Source organism: Manacus vitellinus, unplaced genomic scaffold (assembly GCF_001715985.3).
Source record: "Manacus vitellinus isolate BGI_N305 unplaced genomic scaffold, ASM171598v3 scaffold_21_pilon, whole genome shotgun sequence".
In the NCBI taxonomy this organism is placed as follows: domain Eukaryota; kingdom Metazoa; phylum Chordata; class Aves; order Passeriformes; family Pipridae; genus Manacus; species Manacus vitellinus.
Window position 1 is genome coordinate 6,578,564 of NW_021939546.1, and position 27,327 is coordinate 6,605,890.

The following is a 27,327-nucleotide window of genomic DNA, read 5'->3' on the forward strand; positions in this document are numbered from 1 at the left end:
GTGATCTGAGAAAAATCTATCCAGCTCTCCTTGGAACAGAACACTCCAGGAATACACTTGGGTTTGCTCAAGATTTTGGGCTTCAGGCTAATACATCCTCCTGGGTCTAGAGAGTGATCAGATTTGGTTATCTGCAGACTTGATAAGAGTGTTGTACCTGTCAGATCTGATACCATCACTTTGAAGAATACAGAAAAGGAACACCAAAAATCCTCTGTTACAATGAAAGGTCGCCGTGCTGCTGGACTTTCCTGAACAAAAATGGGAATATTGATATATTGACAGCAAATCAAAATTTAGTTGCTTTGTCCTGTCCCCTACAACAGAATGATGCTGTTATGTAAAGATTAATGAAGGAGACAAATTTGTAACTTCCACAGAATCACATAATCCAGAATACAACTCCTTCCTACAACAGAAGCAGCAAAATCCCCCAAACACTATTAAAATATTCAGCTGTTACAGTTAGGATACAAAGGTGCAAGGTGCCAGACTCAAGGGCTAGATCTGGTAACAGGTAACCTTCAATACCACACTGCTTTAAGCAGACAGGCCCAAATTAGGCAGCCCAAAACTTCCAGCAGCCAGACCAGATAAATCTTAGTAGTGTCAACATAAGTATGTGAAAAGCTCAGTCTCCCTTTCTCAGTCTTTCTAAGGCAAAACACAGGGAAGGGAGTGAGGAACAGGAGAAGAGCCCTGTTAACAGTCCTGGAAAAAGCCCAACATAAGGCTTTATATCCATTGTGTTTGTATCAAAAACAACAGAAAATTCAAGGAGGCAGAAAACAGATCTCTGTTTTCCACATTGTTTATCATATAGTGCAATATACTCTTGTCTGTGGTGTGCAAATGCTGTCACTTCAGAACACAAGGGAAATACACACATACAAGCCAACATTTCCAGCTGTCATACACTCCCAAAGCACTGGATAGGGCAGTTTGTAAAAGTAGCAATTAAAGGAATGATAATTAAAATCATACTTAACTATGAAGTGCCTCATTCTACCATCTAACAAAACTGGAAGAACATTCCTACTGTCTTACCCCTTCACTGTTGCAAAAAACCCCAAGACCACCAAAGAGAAGACACTGCAGAAAGAATCATAAAAACATGGAATTCTGGAATGATTTGGGTTGCAAGGGAGATTTAAGCTCATCACCACCCCCTGCCATGGGCAGGGACACCTTCCACTATCCTAGGTTGCTCCAAGCCCCATCCACCCTGGCCTTGGACACTTCCAGGGATGGGGCAGCCACAACTTCTCTGGGTAAGTATTCTAAAGCCTCAGTATCCTAAATCTGACACCCTAATCCATGGCTCTGTGTCACATGGGGCAGTTTGCAGGTAACCAGAGTGTGTTGGAATTTTCAAAGCAAGTGTTTTCACTGATGCCAGTGAGACGTCTCTGGAAAATCAGCCTTCATGGAGTCTCCAAGTAGAGTATTTTCCAAAGCATTCCCTCCATCCACATCTATCCTTTGAGTCTTTGAACCCAAACGATCTGTTCACAAAAGGGAAGGGGAGTTGGATGTACAGTTTTCTGGGAACATTACTAAGCTTTATCTAGTTTATGTACAATAGAGATTAAATTGCTTTCACATACATTGCCCTGCACAGGTTGATTACCAGGAGAGCACTGGGGTGCAAATCTTTGATGTCTCTGAACAGGCACACACTAAATAGGAACGTCCCATTCTCCCTGTCACCAAGACATACCTGAGCTTTGAATTATGTCAGGCCAGGAACAAAGGAATCTTGCTCATAACAAAAACTTTTAATAACTCGCTGAGAAAGCCTCCCTTTCATCTCTGCCAAGCTTTAGGAAAGGCTGGGAGGCAAGCAGAAATAAACATTGTACAGACTCACCACTGCTGGCTCTAATGTAAACTCTCCAACTTCCTATTTACATTTCAAGATCTTAAGCTTTGTGGTTTACTAGTTCTGCAAGTAAGTGCTTTGGGTTTTGGAGGCTGCCTGCACATGATCTCCCACCACTACTGAAGTCTTCCTAGCTTTTATTAATATAATAAGGAGGTCAGAAAAGCAACAATCTTTTATATGCCCTGCTAGCAAAAATATTTTACTTCTTGCCTTTTAAAAACAAAACAAAGCAAGCAAAGCATACAAGGGCAAATTAATGCCAGCAAAGGGGATATTACAGTTGTGTTTGTTTCTTTTTGAAACTGAGGATGCAAGAACATGAAGGAGACAGTTTCATTTAAAAAAGGGTGTGGAGGAGTTCTTTGAGGGACAAGTAAAAGAAGGTGGCAATTTTATGGATATATAACCCTTCTAAGGCCATGAGCTGAAAAGGCATCTAAATAGGCTCTGTGACCTTTTCTTCATAAGGCTAAATCTGTGTACACTAAGAACCTGCAACAAGAGTCATGAAGTCAGTGTGGTTTTCATTTCATGCAGCCATCCCTCAATGTAAAACGTCTTCATTAGCTGGGAAGTCAGCACTGTGACTGCTGCCAAATGCAATATAGAAGAGAGCAGGACTCAACTGAACGAGGACAGAGCAAGGGAGAGGTTCCTGAGACAGTCATTTCTCCCATTGGAAAGACACTGGCTCTGTGACTCACGTGCAGAACAGGCCTTACAGAACACAAGAATATTAAAAAATCAAGAGGGCAGGCACTTATCAATTTCCTAAAGCTCACACAGATCATTTCACAAACATGCCCAGGCTGCCCCAGCTTCACTAGGTTTGCTTTTGTTTTTATTTTTTCCCTCCTGCATTCCTCCCCCTCCCTCCCTGCTCGCCTGACCCTCCCAAACCCAGCCTCTTTCCCCTGGTCAGGAGAAGGACAAATTGCTGCCTCTGCTAAGCCCTGGGTCACAGCCAGTTGGCACCGGGATGTGCTGCCCTGGGCTGCTGGCCCTGTCCCCCCGGAGACTGCACGTTCCGTGTGAGGGATGCGTGTCCTGCGGGAGGGAGGCGTGCGAGGCTGGAGTGCTCCGACCGGCTCTCCAAACACACCCTGCCCGGTGCCATCCCACTGGATCAAACGGAGCTGGCAAAGCAACTACCAGCCCACTTAGCCCCTGCAAGCTTTTCTCTCATCACAGATGATTTCCAGCAGCTGAGGAGTCCCTGTGCAGTGATTACTCAAAGTCTGCTGCTTTAACAACGTGGCATGTTCTGAAGAGGAGACTCTCGTATCAGAGCCAAAATACACTGAATGCACTTGCTGGTCTGGCTCCCACCGAGATTAGAGATCAGGCTCTGAGAACACTTTGAGCCAGCATGTCTCTGCAGTCTCCTCTCCAGGATGTACTGCAAAGGACACGTACTGTGCATGCTTTGGGGGTGGAAACGTGCTTTACACTCTATTTGTGTGAACAAAGCTGGCAGCTCAGGCGGATATTGTGGAGCAAAGAAGCTCTATTGTGTTTGCCAGTCATCACGAGAATCAAATGAGCAAATTTAGAATAAGCAAAATGGGCTGAAGTTCCTTTAGCAAAAAGCACTCAAAGGCTGGTCAGGCTTAGTGAAAGAGAGTATGGGATATTCTTCCTGAAATTATAAATAGTAAACACTTGGACAGCAAAATGATCTGCCCATTTTGCTATTTGTGTAGTTGCTCTGTCTTTTAGAACATACAGTAAATCTAAAAAGATAGAAGATAAATTACTCGTCCCTCTCCAATTTAAAAAATGACTAAATCATACACTTCAAACCACATATACAATATCACCTGGGGAAAAAAGAACTGTGCACCAAGCCAGGTGAGTCCATTCCCAATGTCAAGAGTTAGAGAAGTAACAAAAACAGATGCAAAAGAGACTACACCTAAACTTGAAAAGGTTCCCTGATAATCCCCAAAAAGAAGTGCTGAGAGCTGATAAAGAAGGAATGACTAAAGAAGAACACAGACCACATCCCCAGATGAAGACAGAAAAAAATATCAGAGACTCTGGATAGGAAGTAGCACAAACCTTCTGTATTTGGGACTCAAAATACCATCAAATTCAGACACTGCCCCCCCACCTCAGTAAGCTGAAAATAGGCCAGACAATGTTCCCATTGGAAGATGCTCCTGCTAATTCCTTCAGCTGTGAATCACAAAAGGTTTTAGAGTAAGAACAACAAATATTTTCATGACGCTACAACTGTTCTGGGACAAGTACAAAGCAGAACACTGATCTCTAACTGAGATTCACCACAAAATAGAAACAAAAGAGAAGATGGGGTGCTGCAAAAGAAAATCCCAGTTTTCTCTTCTTCGATATGTCTGGATCCTGTAGCTCTGCATGCACATTCTCCTTGTCCTGCATGAAGGTCCCAGTCTGGGTTGGAAGGGACCTTTAAGGGGCCAACTCGTTCCACTGCCTGCCATGGGCAGGGACACCTTCCACTAGCCCAGGTTGCTCCAGGCCCCATCCAACCTGGCCTTGGACACTGCCAGGGATGGGGCAGCCACAGCTTCTCTGGGCAACCTGTGCCAGGGCCTCACCACTCTCACTGTAAAACATTTCTTCCTAAGATCTAGTCTAAATCAACCCTCTTTTGGTTTAAAACCTGACAGAAGCAGCAGTACTGCCAGATTACTTGCCACAAGGAATACTGGAAAATTTCTGTGTCCAAGTCCCCTGTCACACTGCTTGTCCCTGTTACTTTTCAGCTTTTGCTAACTTGCATCTGAGAGTTAACTCAATTCTTGGTGGTCTTACACATCTGCAAAAGGGCAAACACGCCTGTGTTCAGGGCTGGGATATGGGAATACAGATACCTGAGCCTGAAATCCTCCTGATCACATCAAGGTTTCAGAAGAAAAAAAAAATTTTTGAAACATTTAAAACATCCCATAAAACCCTAGGACACTGGCAGTTTTCTGGGGAAACCAATTACCTTATTCCCAGAAGTTAGGGCATGTCTCTTAGACCCTTGCAAACTATGAGTTAGGAGTGACATGTGAGCTCCTATTTCAGGGCCTCGAACCTGCTGCTCTTTTGCTGGGAAAAACTACTCACACATTTTGTGCAGTCGCTATGGCTACACAGGGAAAGGCTAAAAAGTTCCAAAGCTAAGTGTGGGTGCTGGAGCCCAGAGACCCTGTCTGCAAAGCATGATGGAAGCAGGCCATTCGGAAAAGTCATCTGTGAGTGTCCATCACTGGAGTGGAATACCCATGGATCAAACCTGCAGGGATGAATCCCAGCCCCAAACCAAGGGACAATCCTTCACAAGTGCAAGGACAGCTTATTTGCCATTCCACATGCAAATTCTGTCCATAACTTTTGCTAGGGCAAGGGAGGCAGCAGAGAATCATGTAAAATGAATAACTGTCCAAAAATATTCAGAAGACCATCTTTTCATTTCTTTTTCCTCATGGATAATGATGAGCCCTGAGGTGGCAGTGATTTTGAACAACTAACAACTCAGACCTGGACTGGGATCAATAACCTAATTACAACATGCATTTTGCTGCTTTCATGAGCTATTCAAGTATCTCAAAGAAACACAAAATTCTTCGTGTGTGTGTGTGTGATTACCTTAAACTGTCAGTGGTTAATTCCAAAAGCGTATCCTCACTTAAAAATGGTAGTTGTACCACAAATTAAACTATTATAGCCATGAGTAAAATTAGGTTCCACATTTGTACTTTCTAAAATATCAAAGGTATGGTTAGTAAAGTCTTTTGTTTAAGATCTCTAGAGTCCTGGAGGTAATGAAAACTGGGTCAAGGAGTAGTTTCTCTCAAAGTTTAAAGTAAATGCTGTGTTCAAGCAATACCTGCTCCTGTGACTCATGGAGCATTTGGTGTAGAGAATGGCACTACTGTAGCAACACACACACACCAACAGTAGTACCACAGCCCTCACAAAAAAGGAGGAAGGCGGGGGAAAGAAAGGCATAGCAGATGATTTTGAACAGTTTCCTGTTACGGTCCCTTGAAAGAAATCCAGCCATACTTTCTCCCTGCTTTCTGTTTGCTGAATTTCTCCTGACAGTTGGCTCCTTCGTTTGCCAGAACCACAACAAAGGACGGCCTTGAGTTTCCACACAGGCCATTTTCTCCCTCTCTCCTCTCTGATCATCTCACAAAGGTATTATTGTTGCTGGTTCACTGGGGCTCAGTGCACCTGAGGCACATCAAAGGCACTTTTTAGTGCCCGCCTGACCACACAGGTCTCTCTCCCACTGCATTAAATTAAACTCGATGATTAATCTCTGTTGCCCTGAGGGTCCCCTGGTGCACACAGAGAGAGAAAATATATATTTCTATCAAAACACAAGTATAATATACTTTCATTTTATAGCCCTAATTAAAAAAAGGAACAGCTAATTTCAGCCAAATGCAGCTGCATATAGGTCTCATTAAAACACAAATACAACTGCTCTGTGTGCTGTACATTCACTTCATGCAGCCTGTGCAGGTAATAGATAAAAGAACAGTAAACCAAAGTCCTTTCACAGATTGAATCCAGAGAAGTTTAGAACTTGCTTATTGTCTGCTGGTTACAGATTGTTATACCTCTGTGCAGATGAGTGAAGGAAGGCAGTTAAGGAAATGATTATAAAATGCTGAGTAGTTACATTTAAATAAAGATCCACTTAAATCTAGCCAAAAACTGCACAAGCATCTATTCCCAAGTTTGCATTGAAGTGATTAAGAGCCTTAAAAGGTTCTACCTTGTGCAGTCTGTGTTTGACTTCGGGTTGCTTTAATGACAGAATACTGACATGGACTTTCTCAAGTCCCTTTTGTTCTATTAGCATATTTAATGGAGCCACATCTCTCATGGTTGTGGAGTATGCACACAAAAAGTGCTGTGGAACTGTCAATGCTGATGTGCCACGCTCTAGTCTGGGAAGCAAAATAATCTATACTTGTGAACTGGGTTTAGTTAGAACTTACTAATATACAAATATTAAAAATTAATAAATAACCACATACATGTGCTCCTACAGGGCTGGTTGTCCTAAAGGAATAAGATGGAGCCAGGTGGCCCATTGCCAGCTACTCAAGGCTGCCCTTAGACCTTTGGGGGAAACTGCCTGCGAGCTCCTCAGCTCATTTCAGTCCAGTATTATGTCTCTATTAACTCAACTAATTTTAACAATTTAAACTAACTCAGCTATATGAAACAGGTTAGGAAGAGTTCACTCAAACAGCTTCTACTGAAAGGGCAGAAACCTCCAGCAAAAAACCTGGAAGTAATGAAAGTAGTGGCAGGCTCAAAGGGTGACTCCTTCCCCCAGGGCTAGTACCTGCAGGTGCCCCACCTGCCCTGTGACAGACACAGAGGTACCAGTGGAATTTTTCAGAGATAGAGCAAGTCAAAAGTGATGGAGTTTGAGGTTTGAAACTTTTGCTTAGGAAGGAGCCTAAATATATTCCAGTTTGCCTACAGGATTTAAGCTCTTGTTCAATGCTCTGCTTCACAATAGTGGGATTATTCACATCTTTAAATTCAATCATGTGCTAAAACGCTTTGCAGAACGACAGTCCATGTGACAAGATCACCATTTATTCATGCTCAAGATCACCATGGATTCACACTGTCACTACAGAGACAACTTAACTTACTGTTAAGCCTGATGTTTTATTATCAGCCTCCTTTCTTTGTCTCTCCTGCCGCTTTCTCCATGAAGCATGTTAGTCCTCTCTAACACCTCTAGCACTCCCCGGGCCATTTGCTCCTTTTGGAAAAATCCAAGTTATAATCAGTCTAAATTTAAGACCAAAATGAGTTTTAAATAAAAAATGTGGCAGAAAAGGGTACTTATCTAAATGGAATGCTCTCAGACTCATACATTTTAAACTGGCATAAATTTCAAAAGCAGACACTAAATTTTAATTGCAATCTCAGAGAAAGCTTTTGTATTAATTCACTGAGAAAAATTAGCAACGTGAAAACTGCTTATTGGGGGTTTTCCTTCTTTTTAGTCATGATAAGTATCATAATTCTATACATCATGGCAATTTTCAGAGGAAGAAGGATTTATATTGATTCAGGGAAGAGGTGGGGGAGAAGGGCTGTGACTGAAGACGTGCACTCCTTCTCCAAAGCCACTATTCTGCAACACATTAGTGACAGGCTTGTCACAGATAACTCAGGCTCAGAGTCTTTGGCTCAGATTTCAGGCTGCTCTTTAAGCCACTCTGGCATCGTGGTTTTTACTTTCCATGTCATTTTTCAGTATTGATTTCTACTACTATTAAAGTTCTTGCCTAATAGCAAATGCACGGTAATTTATAATTAATATCTGAAGGAAAAGATAGAGTTACCAGAAAAAATTCAAGGGAAAGAAACTGGGTGAGAAGGACAAAGGTCACTTTTCCCTTCAAAAACATAAGTTAGTATATTCTGTACAAATTAGGACACACAACCTACCCCCATGTGGCACGAAGATGTTCCACAGATCATTGCAACTCGGGATGTAATCGGCTGGTTCTCACATGGCAGGTTATGTCCTTTCACATCTGCTCCAATTACTCCTATTAAAATAAAATTAAAATTCTCTTTTAAAGAAGAACAAGCCACGCCTCACCAAATAGAGCTCTTCTGCACATAAATGATTGCTAAATAATCTGACACAACTGCCACAAATCAAGAAAGTCTACTTAGTCAATAAAGAAAATTATTTTATCCATCAGAATAAAATTTTTATTCCAGATACAAGGACAGAAGATGATTTCTTCTGTGTTCATGTTTATCATCATGATTTTTCAGTGTTATTTTGCCTATAACCTGACTATATTCTCTTAGGTAGCACACTGACATGCAGAGTAAAGAGTGCCCTGCTGTAATGGCAGGCTGCAGATGTGTTTATTTGTTCACAGTTTATCATGCACATCCCAGATGATGTGTTTTGTCAGGGGATGAGTTGGAGAAAGGGGTAACTTGGCAGGAGACTGGAAGGCTGCCAGCTTTGTTGTCTTCACTGTTGCTGCTCTTCTGTCCGTGTCAAACCATCTAAAGGGAGATTATTCCTTCCCTTAGAGGAACTGAGTTTGGCTTTGAGGAGCCTCTGCGTGCAGGACAGGATAGGAGAGAGGACAAACTCAGCAACACTCAGGCTGCAGCAGAAAATATACCCAGGAGATGCCAGAGAGGTGCCAGGCAAACCTACGGCCAAGCCTCAGACACATCACATCCTGCCTGATTCACTCCATGGGAGGTTACAGTGGGAATCCTGGCCTCTCCTCCTCCTCTCCCAGGCTGCATTCTTGCACCAAGTTGTGCTGCACCCAGAAAAATGCAGCAGCCCAACAAGTGACATTCTCTTAGTTGTCTTTTTTCCTCTTGAATATCACTTTTCAACTGGCAAACTGGTCACCAGACTGCTCATTGCATCTGCATCTGCAATGCTCAGTCTGGATACCAGTTTGTCAATCCTGCCAAAAAAACCCCTTTCCCCTCACTGTAGAAGGATCATGAAAGCACTTGCTGGACACTGTGAAGGATGCCAAGTGTTGTGGCTGGTTCATATCCTACATTTCATTAACACCTTCTTGTTTAGGTCACCACTGCAACAGTCTTTTGGGGTTTGTCTTACTTTGAGTGCCATGGTTATCCTGGTATTATCATGGTTGGAAATCATCTAAATAATCAGAAAATTAATGGGCTAAAATTTTACAGTCTTCAATAATCATAGGAATCATAATCTGTCCTTATGCCCCTTTATCCTTTAATTATGTGGTAGCACAGCTGTCATGCAGACAGTCAGGAACAAGAGAAAGCTAAAAGTAAGGCTTCTACCTCATATGCTTCATTTTTCACTGCTCCAACATGACATGTATGAGTTCATTTTGGATAGAGTTGTCTACAAGGCAATTTCCTGTACTAAGCAACACTGTATTAGAATTTCTAAAGGAGCTAAAAATATTGTTCACACTTGAGAGGGACCAAATCTATGAAACTGAATTGTTAACACATGTCAAAAATGCATTTTCATAAACAATACAAAATTAACGACTCCATGCTCAGATATTTTTTAATCACTAAGAAAATATACATTCTGCAAAATAGGCATTCTGGGCCTTTTTGGAGTTTTCCAGGGTGGCTTTACTAGTGTTTAGAGTTGCAAGAGTCCTCCTATTCATGATTAATTGAAGTCAGAGAGCAAACGAGTCCAGAACATTCTCATAACAATGAAAGCTTTGGTATTGTATTAGTTAAAAATAATATAATGGCTAAGTCACTTTCACCTCTAACTTAGTTGGAATTTTTCATAGTCCAAGAGCGACTCAACATCTTTTGAAGTATCTTAAGAGACACTAAGAACGAGAAATCTGTGCACCCTACAAAACATAAGCAAGATTTTTAGGAAAGCAGGCAATGTTTAGCATGTGCACTTCTGGATCTGCTCCACGGTGACAAGGTATTTTAGATACTGTATAATAAATTATCTACTTTTGTTGAAACAATGCTGATGTCTTTTGAAAAGGTACAATGTAAACAGTACTTTTATAAGGCCAGTCCCAAAGCCTAGCCTCCCATACTCACATTTTTATCTGTACACTTTTAAATTGGTACAGTACATCAAAATGTAAGACATAACTACTCAGCTCTTGGATTTTTACTTTTCCATAAAAGGTATCAGATGGACCAATTCAGGAGTCACACATGACCTCCACAAACACAAATACTAAATAATTCTTTATCCATACCTTATTTTACTCAAAACTTTGAAGCCTTCATAAACTTCAGGAACTGAAGTTTGCCCAACAAAACTGCACTTTATATCCAGCCAAAAGTAGATGTGAACTGCATCAAAAATTATTAATACTGAAGACAAGATGTCCATCATGTCATTCTGGTTTAGCCTGCAGGACACCAAAGAGCCCTTTTCATTACTCTGCTGTTAGAAACTATTTTTAAAACAACCAGCAGAATAAGAAGAATGACACCCACTGGATGTTGTTGTCCCCCAGACTAACCTAATGCCTACTACTCTACAGGTCATATCCTTCCAACAAATTGTAAACCTCAATATTTCAATACAGAACACAGAAGGGTAAGAACTAAAACATACACCAGTGCCTTTTCTAAACAGATGTTTTATATCAACTACAAGATATATTTATTTCAAATATTTTCACATTTTACTTCACTGTTTCAAATATCTCTTCTCTCTTTTCTTCTGTGTTCTTTTAATCATTATTAAAAGATTAATATGATTTAGTGCATTGCCATCCTTGGTGTCTTTTAACCAGAACAGTTTCATTTTCTCATTATATTATCTTTCTTCTCCTTTTTGCTTCCCTGCTTTACTTTCAGGAATTTCAGCTCTGTATTCTACACAGTGCAGGTAAAACTCGACTTGAAAAATATTTAAATTTCTTGTTATCAACAGCTATGGATGAAGGATTTATATTCAGCATTTCAGATGTGCAGCCACACTGTTTATTCTCTTTACATACATTTGCACTCTACAGTTCTCCTTTTTCTCCTGTTGTCACTTCTGTTATCAAAATCTTTTCATTTTTACTGCCTTTTCTACTAGTTTCCCTACCTATTTATGATCCTTCCCAGACTGAAGGATGAGTTCCATCTTCAATATTCCTCTTGTCCCAGACCGTACTGGGCTATCCTGTGATCACCACGTGGGTTCTCCCACTACCTTCCTGACTCTTCCCTCTGTGATTCCCCTCTCCCTCTCTAACAACAACCTGGATGTTGTGTTTTCCTTCCCCTGGCAATCATTTCAGTAGTCTGCTCATGTTTGTGGTGCCATCTGGGAAAACATATTTGGATAAACAGGACTAGCATAAGCAGACTGTCTCAATCCACTGAAGCCCTTCTCTGAGGGCTGTCAGTAGTTGTGCATTTCTAATGTTAGAGTTTCTTTACAGAAGTCTATAAAAAAAGGAATGGACACTTGCTCTCTATTCTTCTTTAAATTCAATTAACTGATCTCAACATATGAAACTTCCTGTGCTCTGGATCCAGTACTCACATCATGATGCCAATTAAACACGGTCCCTCCACTGCCACATTTCCAGGTGCTCTGTGACAACCCAGTTTTGCAGCAAGATCATTATTTCAGGTCAGTTTATTATTACACCCTTTTCCAAGAACACAGAACTGCCAAGGCACACAGTTTAACACATTTTTATGCAGTTGGGATAATAATTGACACAAACAGACTTTTAAGTCAGTCACAACAGTAGGGGCACAACACACCTACAACTATGACACTAAAGCTCAGTCCTCCTTTTTGCACATAGATCTATGTCTAATCCCTCTGAGGTAGTAAGAAAAGCAATCTGCATGATTACTAAACCTCATCAGAAACAGTGATCAGAAGCAAAGTAAAGCGATTTAAACATTTTAAAGGTTCCAGACTCCAGCTTCTAGAAGAACAAATGAGACTTAAAACAGCACAAAATATTTGAAACAAAACTGGTATTTTAGCAGATAATCATATTTCAGTTCAACCTAGAGAAAAATCCTCTGATGAGCAATAGATTTCCACTGAAAAATACTGTTTCAATGACATTGTAACTTCCTGAGGTAAGTACTTTTTTCTAAACAATCAAACTAAATAACCTCAATTTCCTGCTGAAAAAGTTACACTGAATCTCTTTGTTATTGAGTGCATTAAGATAAGGCTAAACTACATAGTAAGAAAATGAAGGCACTGAACCTACCAAATACATTTCAACACACTTGAAACTGGGCACATCAGAATAGGATGCTGGAAAAGAAACAAAGTCTAAGCATCAGGCCTTAAAGCCTTGAAGCATGAATCACTTCTAAAACTAAACAGAAAGACGAACTGTGAACAAGCCTCAGATATGAGGCCTCTCCTTCAGAATGTTACTTTTTTATTTTTCTTGCCTATCCCCAAAGTTTTGAGCAACAGAAGATGCAAACTCTTAGCATGTTGGCATTCCAACAGAATGGTATTTGGGCTCTGGAATTCAAAGTGGAACTAGCAGAAGTTACTGGGATATGTATGAATATAAACCCAAGAACTGGGAAATTCAGCTGAAAAGACAAATAACAGTGATAGCTCCTTTCTATAAACAGACATACAATATTAGCAGTTATTGGGATGACTTTATTTTTTTTAAGAATAGCATCAGTTGGATAAAAACAGGCTGTGAGAAAAACAGCTTTCTAAGGTTAATTCAGTACATTCCCATCTCCAAGAATAGTAACACATGAGTGAGTACCTAGTCCTCCAGCATGTGCATCAATGAGAGATGCTGCCACTGCAATCCCTTCGGGGAGACCCAGATCTTTGGCAGCTTCTGGCGTTAGACCTTTTCCAACGGCCTCTCCAGGAGACAAGACGTGGTTTCCTGGGTAGACACAAGAAAAACCAAACACCTGTCAATTTACTAAACAGAAAAACCAACGTGTATGTTATTACAAGAACTCCCTTCCTCTCCCTCAAGTCAGCCTGGGATTCATAAAACAAAGAAGTGCATCAAAGAACTCAGTGGGATGGAGAAGGATCTTTCATTATCTGTCTGTACATTAAACACAACCAGGCTGGATCAGGCTGTCCCATAGCAATTTAGAAGTTCAAAAGCATTCAATGTCCTATCTTGCCACAGAGAAAGATTTCAGCACAAGCAATTAAATTCTGCTTGGCATCTTTCCAGGAGATATGAAATGCAGAAATCCCAGATTCCTGGGGCAGTTGCTGCCTGGGCTGCCTGAGCCACTCTCTGGGCATGGGAAGGAGACTCGGCTCAGTCCACGCTCACAAATGAACACTGCACCTGTTGCACAAGGAACAGGCCAATTTTTTTTCCATTTCCATCCCTTCCAGCAGTTACTACTAGGAATAATGTGGCTATAGCAACAGAAACTCTGAAAAAGAAACTGGCTTAAGCAGCAAATTCCTCCTGTTGCAGCTGTATTTCCTCACAGACTTAAATAATGTCTTTTTGAGCCTTCCCTGGCCTTGTGCAGCACGAAGAAGGCAGGGAACACAACCCCTCCCTCCCAGCCCTGTCACTGGGGAGCCCAGGGGCAGGTCCTGCCTGCATTTCCCTCCACTGCCATAACACACATCCAGTTCTGTCTTGTGAAAAGAGACCGTTCTAATAATTAAATCACGGTGATAGAGGCTGCTCAGACTTTAGAAGAACAAATCTAGATTCATTAAACTATCAGAATTTAAGGACACCCCCGAGAGCCTCCTCTCAGGCTGCTGATAACCCCAGCCAGTGAGACCAACAGCTCCTGGGAATGCACACACTCCACTATTTATCTAAAGGTTTGGGGGTGGGAGGCAGAGAAAAGCTCAGTGGGAGCTCCCAGAGATTTCCCTGCCAGTGCCAGGGCTTTTAGTACATTATTTGTAGTGTTTACTAAATTCAACACATCTGGGCAGACTTGGCAGAACTCCTTTTTAAAATACAATCCTATTTTCAGGGTCAATTCTATTGTGAATGTTACACCTAAAGCACATTCTGATGTTTAGAAAGGACACAACAATCCTCCACAACAGACATTAATTAAGAGGAATAGCACATGGTAACATATCAGGAATACACTAATGCCCATGAGCGTGAACTTCTAGAAATGCAGTTATACTGCCTGTTGGATGAAAAGATTATGGTATTAAATTCACAGGTATTCAGTTTTTCATAACACTTCGCTGTAAATGATGTTGGATCTTCAGTTTAAGAATTCACATTCCCCTTCTGCCTACTTCCTGAGGAATGTAGTGTATGGAGCACTTTGGGATCACTTCATGGTATGAAGTTCATTTCTCCAAGAATTTCTATTCTATTGACAGTCACACACCACCGAGCCTGAAATTCCAGGCTGAATCTCACACTGGAAATTTAAAACAAGTCTATATAGCCTGAATTTTTGCACTTGACTTTGGTTTATATTCAAATATTGGGGGCAATAACCAAACTTCACCATTAAGTTTATACAGAAGGATGTGATGACATTACATGACCTCCTCATGGGAAAAAATGTCTGTATTTTATCAATTTTATACGTCATTAATTACTTGTAAAATCAAAACATCATGCTATCTTTTTCAAAAGGTGTATCTTTTGCATTTTTTCCCAATAATTCGGAGTGCAGGATGTTTCTCTTTAAGAGAATTCTGTATTATCTTTATGGTTTTTTTTTAAGACATTGGAGAAAAATACCAGTAAACCAAAGCTGTTTGCTTCTCCTGACATACAAAGACCCTGCAGGTGGGAGGAAGTTCAAAAGAGTTCATGCAGCTAAACCCACATCTTTTTCTTCAGAATCAGTTGCCTGACCTGAAAGCACACCAACATGATGTATATACAGCATGAGATGAAGTTAACTTGAAATAAAACCTCTTTCCAGGTACTCCATTCCATGGTTGACTTGTTTATATCAGTCATACTAGTCAAACATTTCAGTGTCTAATTACTATACTCCATTTTAGAGATCAGGGTTACTATCACACAAAATCTTTTCCTAGCAGCTTCTCAATTACTGTATTTCTAGTTAATAAGCATTGAGGGAGCAATTTCAGAGATAAAGATAATCCTCTCTTCTACAGCAGCAGAAGAAATGAGCCTATAGATTCCTTTGGTACTGGTTTTATATCAGAATGACCAGCAGCAGCACTGCTATCTCACATGGCAATGAAGTGTGTGAGAACGTGCAGGGATGGGCTTCTTGAAGATGCAGCATAATCATCTTGTATTTTGAACAAAATAATTAATACTAGAGTTTGTCCCACATGTTTGAGGAGTCAAAGTACACCTGAACAAATATTCCTTGACTGAAAGCACTTCCCAGCAGTCAGAAGTCACCCACGACAGGGATTGCAAAGGGGAGTCTCCTGGGTCACACAACAGCCAGGGAGTGTGGAAAAGAGGTGCCGGAAAATGGGTGCACAAGGAGAGGATTCTGACTCTGTCCCTCTACTTCATACTTCCAGCTTTAGAGATCAATGCAAGCTCTGCTACAGCCATACAATGTGTTCACAAGGAGTTCTGTAAAAGGGAAGAAGCAAGATCTGCCTGGCCACTCTTTTGGCATCACAGAATTTGCCTCTCCACTTACACAAGTGGGAAAAAATATGTGGAATGGGCGCTGAACCACATGAGTAGAGACCTGGGAAGGGAACTATAATTCTCATGGTTTAATCTTCACTGAAAAACTAGAAAACTCAGCTAAGCATCAGTATTAGAATCTGTAAATGTAAAGTTATTAAATGATAAAACATACAAAAAGTAACCAGCGAGGAGCCACAATTAAAAGTGAAGTGTTTGAAACTGCATTCCAGTACCAGACTGGGAGGGAGGGAACAGATTCTTACTTGAGCAAAACACAGCAGCTTTAGAAATCAAGGGACAGATACTATAAACATAAAGGTATTGTACAGCTACACACCAGCAATTCAGAGCAGGTGCTGCCACCCCTAAATCCAACCTGTCAGGGGAAAAAGAAGCTGTGGGAGGGGAAGGGAGGGAAGTGAGAGCTGCCTGCACAGAGCCGGGCAGTGAGAGCAGGGCAGGAGGCTGCATAAAGGAGGCACTGAAAGGCCCGAAACTCCTCAAGGCTCCTGCCAAAGTAAATGTATCGAGTCCTTTGTTTACAGTAGTCTCCTGTGCAAGTCATTTACCTTTGCTATAATGACTTCCAAAATTAGACCTAACCAAACAAACCCATAATGGCTGAAGCTGGAGGACTTTCTGTTTCACATTCGTGCAGCTGTCTCACTAATGCAATGCCTTAATCCACAACCTTTCATTTGGGACGAGACAGGCTATTTCCAGTTACTTTTTTCCCCTGTAAAGCAGTGAGTTTACAAAAGGAAAAAGCTGTCTGAATCTCTTCCTCCTCTTTTATCCTTCTTCGAAAACTTGTATTAGATTTTGCTATGATCAAGCTTTGCTTAAAGAATTTCTGTGCTACCAAGGAGCCTCTACCTTTTTAGGTGGTTCCCACAGGAACCAGCTATTTACAAAACACAACACACAAGGCAGATAATGTATCTTCAGTCAACTTTAGTGATCAAAATACACTGTACTGGCTTACTAATATTTAACAGAATGAGGTACTTTAGGATGTAGCCCTTTTTAAAACAACAAAGCCAAGCCCAGCAGGGGCCCAGCTGACTGAGCTGTGATACACTCACCCAAACAGCTTTTCATCTATCACACAGAACAGGGCTGCACTTCACATGCACTTATATTTGGCTGCGTAAGTGCTTAAAAATTCAAAAGGAATAAAATCCAAGGGAGACGTCTCTGTTATTCACTAACTTGACACAAGCAAACTTGAATTTGGGTATATCAATACCTTTCTGAAATCCCAGCAGCCTCAGAAAGAAACCCAGCTGGATGGTACATCCCATCCCCATTTCATAGCCCCCCAAACTGGACAAGCTAAATGCCTTCTGGTTTAAAAGACCATCCAAAAAACAGATATCCTGTTAAATAAGGGATATAGAACATGCACTGAAGAAGTTATCTAGTTCAACAAAACAGTGCTAAATAAGCACCAAAGGAAAGAGGATCTCAGTAAAAAGAAGCACCACCCATTCAGATGGATCTTGTAATAGGCAATGTAAGGGATTTTCCCCTTTGATGTTTTGTTCATTACAAAGCATGGAGACAAACTCCAATTTTTGTATTTTATAATAATCTCACAATGCCAAGAGTCTACAAATAATATAAATAATATACATCATCCCAATCCTATCTCATACACAACACATTGTCAAACATCCCTCTCGGTTACATACAATACTCACATTTAACTGAGATGTATATGGCTGCTCTTCTACAATTTTTAATCCAGCTGAATAGCCAAAACAGTGCTAAGATCAAAGGAAGCAGGATAATGATGCAGACTATAATACTATAATACTAATTTTTTCTTAGGACTGAATGCATGGTAGATAAAGGATGTAAAAACAGTGAGATCTGGGGCTTTTTTAATCAGCAAATACCCTCCACAAAATTTCCTGGTTGGCGCTTAAAGACTTTAGCATTTGCACTGAGGAAAATCAAACCAAAATGTGATATTATAGGCTAGGTAACATAAAAGTGAGAAAAACAGTTGGTTAAACAAAACCACTTTAGCTTTCTTCAGATCAAAATCCATCTCTGTCTACAAGAGCTGCCACAGGAGCTTGAGGCAATCTACTTTGGGTCCCTTCCATCCCAGTGTCCCACACGGCCAGTGCCTTTGGCTGAACTACATCTCCACCTAATGTGTAAGTAGTTCAGGCAGACATATTAAGCTGCTAAATATTGGCAAAATCAAGCAACCTGTGTGCAGGCAGGTCCTGGTTGATTAGGCTGAACAGTAAATTGGGCAGCAGACCATTGGTGCCGACTTCAACACAGGCTGCTTCCCTTCTCGGCCCAAGGAAAGAGAGCTGCTCCATGGATAAATGACAAGCTTTCCTGGTTAAAGGTCAAAAGAAAAAGAAAAGGAAGCATTCTGCATCACTGGATCATTAGACACGTCATGGTGGCCGTGAGTGAGTTTTCTTCCCCGGATTTCAGTGAACCAGTGCAGAACAAACATCTCCCGCAGTGCCCGGTTCACTGCTCACTGCTGACAGGCCTCTGGGTACACGGCACATACATTTGATGTCTTACTCAAGGTGTACAACATGTACTTGGATGTCTTACTAAGTATCTAGTTGCAATGTATTTGCATCCAAACTCAGCTACCTGACCTTGTTATTTGTTGCAAACAATAATTTCAATAAGCTGATAATTTACATTTCTGGCACTTTAGAGCACAATATTCCTCAGAGTTTCTCTAAATACAACGATTATCAATGCAAATGACAGGACTACTGATATACTTTCAGAGATGTTTTGGTTTGGCACAGTACACTAAGATTGTACAGGTATTTTAGCTTGTATTAATTACAGATTATTACCTAAAAGAATTTTTTTTACAGGATATTTTTTAATAATTCACATAATAAAACTCCTCTTCAAAGAAATAATTAGCCCTTTTTCAGAACTGAAAGAAATGACAGACCAAAAATAACCTTATCAGTTACTGAAAGAACACTTTTAAATCTCCCAGCCAAGCTTCTTCCCCACCACATTCACACAGTATCCAGCTCTAACATCCGTACTGAGAAGACACTGATGCACTGTGAAGGGTTCAGAAATGAGTCAGGCCAGCAATTACAAGGATTGAGAAGTCTGACAGTTTGCCCAAGTGTTTTGGGGAGAAATCTCAAGCAGCTCAGCATTTTTGTGGAACACAGAAAATTTCAGTTTGTGCAGGTCAAGCGTGTCCCTCCGTCTGCCAGGCAGGAGGAGGAAGTCAACCTTCAGATGAAAAATAAAGTGTGTTCTTTAATTAATTCATTCTTTTTGAGACATGACAGCAACTAACAATCAACAACCTGTAAGTCTGAAGTGGGCTCTCCATCACAGGAAATTATAAAATCAAGATTGGTTCTAAGATACACTTCAAGCTACTTCAACATTAATTTTAAGGAGTCCAACTGCCTCTGACTTGGAGGAAGTCAGCAAATTGTTTGAAATAGCCCTTCTGGTTTTGTGAATCCTGACTCATAAAGCAGACAGCACTGTTTTAAAAGTTATCTCAGCAAGAGGCTGAAGCCAAAAAAAAAGAAGATGAAGAACAAATCGAGCCCAGGAGGAGGAAGAAAAGAAGGTAAAAAGAAGGTAAAAAGAAGAAATGACCCAGCATGATTCTGAGAAATGTCTTTTTTTCTTTCCTTTTTTTGAGAACTGTATGAAAAATAAGAAAAAGGATGATATCTCAGAAATTTGAATATTAAACAATCACAACAGGCTCAAAGTTTCTACAACATTTAAAAATATAAATTCAAAGAAAAAGCTCCTAGTTTTCATACCAGAAAGTTCACAAGTCCCTGGTGTTGCCAGAGTAGAAGAAAATGTGATTCCCCAGACAGGCAGAGTCTGAGACCAGAACTCTACAAGTGGACAGCAGGAAATTTCTGAACTATTATTCTTTGAAAGATCTAAACTTCAACCACGAGTTGTCTAAGCTATGACAGATGAAAGGACAGCACACTTCTTGCAGCAGAGAGGAGGCAGAAGTGGAGAGGAACCACCTGCCAGCAGGACTCAACCTGATGATAAGCAGAATGAATGATGGTCCCTTTCCCAGTGGAAGAGGAATAGGAAATGTCACCCAGGAAACGCTGTGAAGAAACTTGAGCCACCCAAGTTCAGCCTATTAAGAGCAGTTACTGGAAAGAGGAAGAATATCCCAGACTAGACAGCAAAGAGAAGGGTTGGAGGAGGTGGGGGCGGATCTTATCCGTGTGTATGTCAACATCTGGCAGAAGGGAGGGAGCAAAGGTGATGCAGCAAGACTCTTCTCAGAGGCACCCAGTGACACCACAACTGGTGACACACAACCTGAAACACAGGAAACTGCACTTAAACCAAATGAAAATGTTTTGATTGGGGAAAAGTGGTCAAGACACTGGAACAGGCTGCCCAGGCAGATTTTGGAGTCTCCATGATTGGAAATACCCAAAACTCAACTGGACACAGCCCTGAGCAACCTGCTGCAGTCAACCCTCCTTTGAGCAGGGGGAAGGGGACTAGATAATTTCAAGACGGCCCTTCTAACCTCAACTATTCATGTGACTCAGTGACCTCAAGATGGAAAAAGTATAAAATAAAATAAAAATCACTGGAATGTGTATCTTTTCTGAGAAAAATTCCTTCTAACTTCTTACTGCTGAATTATGTATTACAAAATAATGCCTGAAGCTCTGAGGAAGGAGAGACCCAAAAACCTCTTTGCACTGGGCCAGTTTCAGCTCCTTTACAGTTGCTACAGCTCTTGGACAGACTGGAATGAGAGGAGGCCAGAAAAATGTTAGCATATTTGGAACACTTTCACTTGTAAATTCCATGGATTTTGACAGCATGTAAGTGTAAATATCCTCTGATTCATCCTTTCAATTTTGTTTGAAATTGTAATGTGTTGTAATTTACTGGGGAGAGCAAAAGACCAAAGAAAGACAGATAAAGGTATCTCACACTTAAGAGAATCCCTTTACCTATTCTCTACTATTTGCAGAGTATTTTAAAGCTTCTTGCTGCAATCCAGGTTTATGAAGAACTGGCAGCTACAATCTGACCCGAAAAAAAAAAATGATCATCCTTTTCTCTCAGCCTTCAAGGAAATCCCTCATATATTCCAGAGCATCTGGCATCAAAGGCCTTGGAAGAGATAGAAAACTGGCAGAACAAATGGATTGACCATTCCCTTCACAGCTGCTGCAGTATTAAGTTAATACTTATTTAATTCTCTCACCCCAGACTCAATCTCCCATTTTCAGCCTAAATGCAAATAAATGAACAGAACTTTCAAGTATTAAAACTGACCACTTCTGACAAAAGACAAAACCTAAGTAGACCCTATTTAAGTGTAAAAAGTGAGATATACAGTACCATTATTAGCTTTGTATATGGAAGGAGACAGTGGGACATGCAGGAATATAACTATTCCTATAAATAACATGTTTTCTGTATTATCAATTTATTAATAAGTACTACAAATGAAAGAGCATTAGAAAAGAACATCTAGTCTCCCAGTTATATAGATCCTTCTTTTCAGCACATTCAAAAGTGTCCAGGAACACGAAAACATCAAGCCTGCAGTCCCCAAATTCCTGGAATTAAGGGAAGAGTTACAGTTGCAAAGTGCTGGGGCTGTAAAGTAAATCCCAACTAGCTCAGTAACACCTATTCTGCAGTCCCTGCAATGCTCAACATCTTCGACCCAAAAAAGACACGGTATAAAATATTACCATTCTATAAAAAAAAATCATTATTTGATCCCTTAAGTAGCCCCTGAAGTAGAAGGCTGTGGTGAAAATTTATCAGGCATTTTCCTCCAAATGGAATGTACGCTCCAATACCCAAAGAGGTCTATAGGACATGAAATTTTAACGGAATTGTTAATGTCTTTCTAGGTTTTATAATACCACAAAGAGATAGTCATCATGTGCTTCCACGACAGCAGATAAATGCTAATGCCTGTAGTACACAATGCTTTCAGAGTGGTTTTGAACAAAAGTCATCTTCTACTCTTGTTGGGCAAATTAATGGGATCAATAAATTTTGTAGTATCTCCACATAAGACACTTAAACTTCACAAACTTAATCAGTAAATTCACAATGTAGAGAAGGGACCACAAACAACTTGTGTGGATTCCCTGAAAGGCTGGTCTGCTCTGAGAAACATGAAAAGTCAAAGGCCTGGGGATTTTCAGATGTGAACCCATGCCTTGATGTGGGAAAGGTTTGTGGAAGATCCTAAAGGTCAGATGTGAGGCTCTCCCTTATCAACAAGGTCATATGTTAAGTGAAACTGAAACCAGGAGGAGTGTACTCCCTGGAACCACAAGCACCACTCTGATTACAGTAAATATATTTTCAAAGGGAAAGAAGTTTAAAAAGTGATGTTTAAAAGTGTATTTATCAGCATAAAGAAATATGTCCACTAAAGATGTTGTTCTCAGGTAATATCCATAAGTATTTCCAATGGCATGAAATTTAAAGCTATTTCCAAAAAACAAGTCTAGTTGTAACTATTGATCTATAGTTCCCTCTGATTGGAAACAGTAATGATTTCACTAGAGAGTAAAAAAAAAAAAAAAAAGTCTTTTCTTCCTCTTTTAAACTGGAAAACTCTGTATTTACTTTTGTTACAGTAAGAAATTTTTGCTAATTTTATCTTGGGACATTTTGCTTTGGTTAGAAAGAAATGATGATTCAAAGCCTGCTAATCTTTTATGAGAGATACATGAGAAAAATGCCATTATCTCTCTTTGCAAGGGGAACGTGCAGGCACTAAAATACATCCTTGTATTTGAGCTAAACAAACCTTGAGCAGACAGACACGGACTTAGACGAGCTTGAGAACAGAAAAGGAAATTCCACTAGAATGACTTCAGACCTGTCAGGTTTTTGGTTTTGTTTTCATTTTAGGAGGAGAGTTTGAGCATGTACAATCTCCCTTCAACCTACTCCTACCTGGGTTATCTGACAAGTTCGAGTTCCTTAATCCACAACCCAGCTAAACCCACTGCTTCAAATTCCTCCCTGTCAGCTGGAGTGAGTTCTGATGTGCCTCCTGGAAGCACACACTGTCCATATGAGGTACTCACACAAATTCCCTCCTTTTGGGTGACAGGCTGCAGTTCCAGCAGCTGAGCCCATTCCCTTATGGGGCAGAACCCTGGAGCAATATTATAAATACACCTTGAGTTGAGTTTGTGCAAGGTGTGGCCCTGTGGCACTTGAGGGCTCCTGGCAGGAGGTCTGTGCAGGGATGGTGCCTCACCACCAATGTCAACACTGTGGGATCTGTAGGAAGGAATCTTTCACTAACCAAGACCATTCCAGCTGCAGTTTGGCCAGTGCTCAATATCACTTCCCCTAGCAGGTGGATCTACATCGTCCTGATTGATTTAAACTCAGCAGAGGAAAGCTGAGCTGATTTAGAGTGCCCTTCCCACATCTAACACTGAACACTCATTAAAACAAATCAAATTCCCCAAACTTTTGTTGGAACAAAGTCACCATTCCCATTTCCCCACGTTCAGGGACACTGGTAAGATATGGGGTGGCAGAAAGCAAAGCCCATCCACAGCACACAACACTGTGGAGCAGCTTCTGAGTAGGGAGTGAGGTGCTTTGTTTTCCTTCTGAAGCCAGACCCTTCCAAGAGACTCCAGCAGGTGCAGTGTAGGAGACACAGGAATGAAATGGTTGCTAACTGGTTCCCACATTGGTGCAGGGAGCTCCTCACTCCCTCTTCACAGACACAGGAACGAAGGACACTCTCCTGCTATTTTGTGATTTTATCAAGCAGCCAAACATAATGAATGCAACATCTTCCTTTGTAAAAAAGGCAAGGTTAGACAAATGGTCAGGGAAACGAGCACATATTCTCCCTAAGGCTGGGTTTCAGCATTATTATGCAAAACAGAAACTGTCCTATGCTTTGGATATACCTGAGGGAATCAGTCCCAGAATGTGAAAACCAAAGGATTTCTCAAGGTGAGCACAAGTGTTTGCTCTGCAGGAACTTCAAGTTCTGCCCTACTGTTTGAAGGTCAGATTGTGCTTCTCCAATTCCAGCCAAAACTCATCCAGGGATACTGTGTTCATTTCTTGAAAATCAACACAATTTTCCAAGGAACTAAACCCTTTCACCGTTAACTCACAAAAACATTTATATCTTGCAAGAAACACCTATCAACAGAAGTTAACTTACTGATTTATTTTGTAAACACTGTGTTTTAATGAACATGGCAGCCTGATATTGGAAATTAATGATTTTTCTCTTGCTGAATGTTGAGCTTTATATAGATCAGTGTTATGAGGCTTCCATCACAGCAAAAGGCCCTTTTTATTAATGGCTACTTTATCATTTAAAACATGTATGTTGTTACTTAAAATGGTAAATTGCTTTGCACTGTCCTTGAAGTGCATTGCATAAATATTGTATTAAAGCCTTAGCTTACACTTCATAAATAATTTAATTTTAAAATACTCTTCCATGAGACCACCAGCTGGCAAGATGTTCAATTTTCTGGTAAAAACATGTATTTATTGCACATCTTAATTTAACTTGTTGAAGATTTGCTAAAAGCCACATGTGATAGATGTTGTAAGAACTGTATTCAAACCCAAACCTCAGGAAGCTAAAAAGCCTCATTCCCCTCATAAGTTTTATATCTCTGCATAAGCAGTTTCAGTGGCAGTGGAAAAGCTGAAATCTATTCAAGGAAGCTTTCAAGCATAATTTTCTGATAACCTGAAAATGACTTATAGCTTATTATGTGATGATCAGAAAACTTTATAGATTCCATTAAATTTCTTTTCACTACAGTCCTTCCTCCACCATTTCCATTTCATGTTGCTGCATTTAAACTGCTGTAGAAACTTGTTCAAAGTGCCAGACATTAAAAAAAAAAAATCAAAGGAAATTTCAGATAATTAACTTTGATGAATGAGCATATTTTAATTCATGTCTGGTAATATTCTTGTTAATGACATGTCTGCTTAGGACATCCATTAAAAGTCCATTAACTTAACAGGGAAAGTCTAATAAAGTTATCCTGGAAATTTTCTGGTGTATTAACGTTATGGACTTTAAATGAATATCTGCTGTAGGAATTGCTATTAGCAAGGCTACCATTCTAATTAAACTTGGGCTCTGAGAGTGAAAAAAAATGTACAAAGATAACAACAAGCAGAAGTAGCACTTTTTTTGAAAATTGCCATAAGGGAGATTGGTTACAGGTCACAAATTACACTATCAGTAACAGCTATAAATTATGATATTATGTTTTTTTTTTTGTAGCTTGTCATCCAGTATATGCAAAAGGAGTGTTTCCTTCATGGAATCGATTGCTGGGGCTCCTATTTACTTCTAGATTGTTGAGACTGAACTGTACAAAAAAAGGCTTTTTAGGCCTTTGCAAAGGGTAGAAGATAAAATATTTAAACACAGTTCCTCATGACAATGCAAAGTAAAAAACGTACTTAGGAAACCTGTTCCCTATGGGCATCCAGCCTTCTCAGCAGCCCATCTGAAGTACATCAAGCCCAGATACATTTCTGCTGACATTCACAATTATACAGCAAAACATCTTTTGATATCTATATATCTATTATTCATACAATTCCAGAATGGTTTGGGTTGGAAGGGACCTTAAAGATCATCTCATGCCAACAACCTGCCATGGGCAGGGACGCCTTCCACCAGACCAGGTTGCTCCAAGCCCCATCCATATATATATGTTTATATCTGATATATTTATATATATATAGCTTTTTATTAGTATGAATATACATAGGTATGAAACAACACCCTGATATACCTATTTTTTCATACTTATCCTTCACCAAACATTCCAAGCCAATCATTTTCCAGAAGCTGTCATCCCAACCCTTGTCTGACGTGTACGTCCACTTGCACACGACTGTACAGAGGGACCTGGAAAAGAGACAATATGGGCACAGAATCAGGCAGGTGAACACATTTGGCTTTAAACCTGTGACTAGAAAAAAAGTTTCTCCAAAAGGATCTCTTCTTCACCGGTCCAAAAACTCCGAGCATAATGCTAACATTAAAAAAACTGGTTACTGTTTGGAGTGCACGTCTTAAGGACCTTAAAAGGACCTTGTGTTTAAGATTCTTCTCTGCTGAAACAACCCCTGGTCTGGCCACTTCATTGCATAAATCAGTCAAATAACAGGCCATGCATTTGCCTAGAGGACAGCAGAGCATGAACACAGCAGCTCTTTAGCAGGCAGCTCAGATTGCTGCTATTCCAGGCTAAATAACTGCTTTGCACACTGTACGTCCTTAGAAAAACTTTGTATTTCTTATTTTCAAACCAAATTACAAATTACAGGAGATCATGTATGCACAGGTTACATTTTAAAGTCTGATTCTTGATAAGCTGAGGCTGCACTGCAGGAGCAGGATATACACAAAATACAAGAACACTTGCAGAAAAGTCTGTCATAAAACACAGAACGGTCTTCTCCCAAAATTATTGATATTCCCATTCTCTCACTCCTCCCCAAAATAAGAAAAACGTTCCTGAAGATTTAGTATTACTAAGACTCTTTTCTGTCTGAACACTAAGAGTCATCTCAGAAGATCAGTATTAAACTGCACTTCAGAAGTCAATAAACTAAGATGTATTAAAAATGCTAAATAACACTGAAAATTGCAGCTACATGTAGGCTTGGGAATACCACTGTGCCATCAAGTGCAAGACATCTCAGATGCATCTCAGGGAAACAGAACTTCATAACTGTTCTCAAAGAGAAACCCTGTTCAGAGCTGGATTGCCTTTGATGTTTTACAAGGCAGCTTATTTGTGACTCATTTTTAGCCAAGGTGAGCTCTCACAGACATATTCTCTTTACCAGGATGTTACAATTTGAATGTGTATCTTCAAAGCAAAGTCAATTTTACTGAAGCATTTGAGTTTTTCTGGCAGTTTTGCATAAGTAAAAATCCAAATAAAATTCCTCTCTACCAAAAAATTTTTTGAGTAAAAGGAAACCTTTCCTTTCATCCAAGTGAACTACCTAAGGATTGAAGTATGAACCACAGAATGGTTTGGTTTGGAAGGGGCCTTAAAGCTCATCTTGTTCCAACCCCCTGCCATTAGCTGGGACACCTTCCATCAGTCCAGGCTGCTCAGAGCCCCATACAACCTGGCTTTGAACAGAAAAACAGAAGCTATTTTTATTTACTATATACAAATCAAAGCTAAGGCTTCTGGACACTGGTACTATACACACAGTAAAGCCAAATAAGAACAGGAAGAGCCTTCCACACAGATGGAAAATTATCTGGGACTCACATTCCATGTTTTGGGG

General features: G+C 40.3%; 1 protein-coding gene across 6 annotated transcripts in view; it reads right to left on the minus strand.

Moving 5' to 3' along the window:
- The window catches only part of LOC103758915 (hook microtubule tethering protein 1), a 170,650-nt gene that overhangs the window by 95,885 nt on the left and 47,438 nt on the right, over positions 1 to 27,327 (minus strand). For 5 of the 6 annotated variants that reach the window (XM_018072118.3, XM_008925172.4, XM_029959661.1 and 2 more), the window contains 3 exons: positions 25,809 to 25,924; positions 13,141 to 13,269; positions 8,351 to 8,454 (listed from right to left, as the gene is read on the minus strand). In XM_018072118.3, coding sequence (XP_017927607.2) covers positions 8,351 to 8,454; positions 13,141 to 13,269; positions 25,809 to 25,924 — 349 coding nt within the window. The remainder of the gene's footprint in view (positions 1 to 8,350; positions 8,455 to 13,140; positions 13,270 to 25,808; positions 25,925 to 27,327) is intronic. The other variant, XM_029959662.1, reaches the window with a different exon arrangement.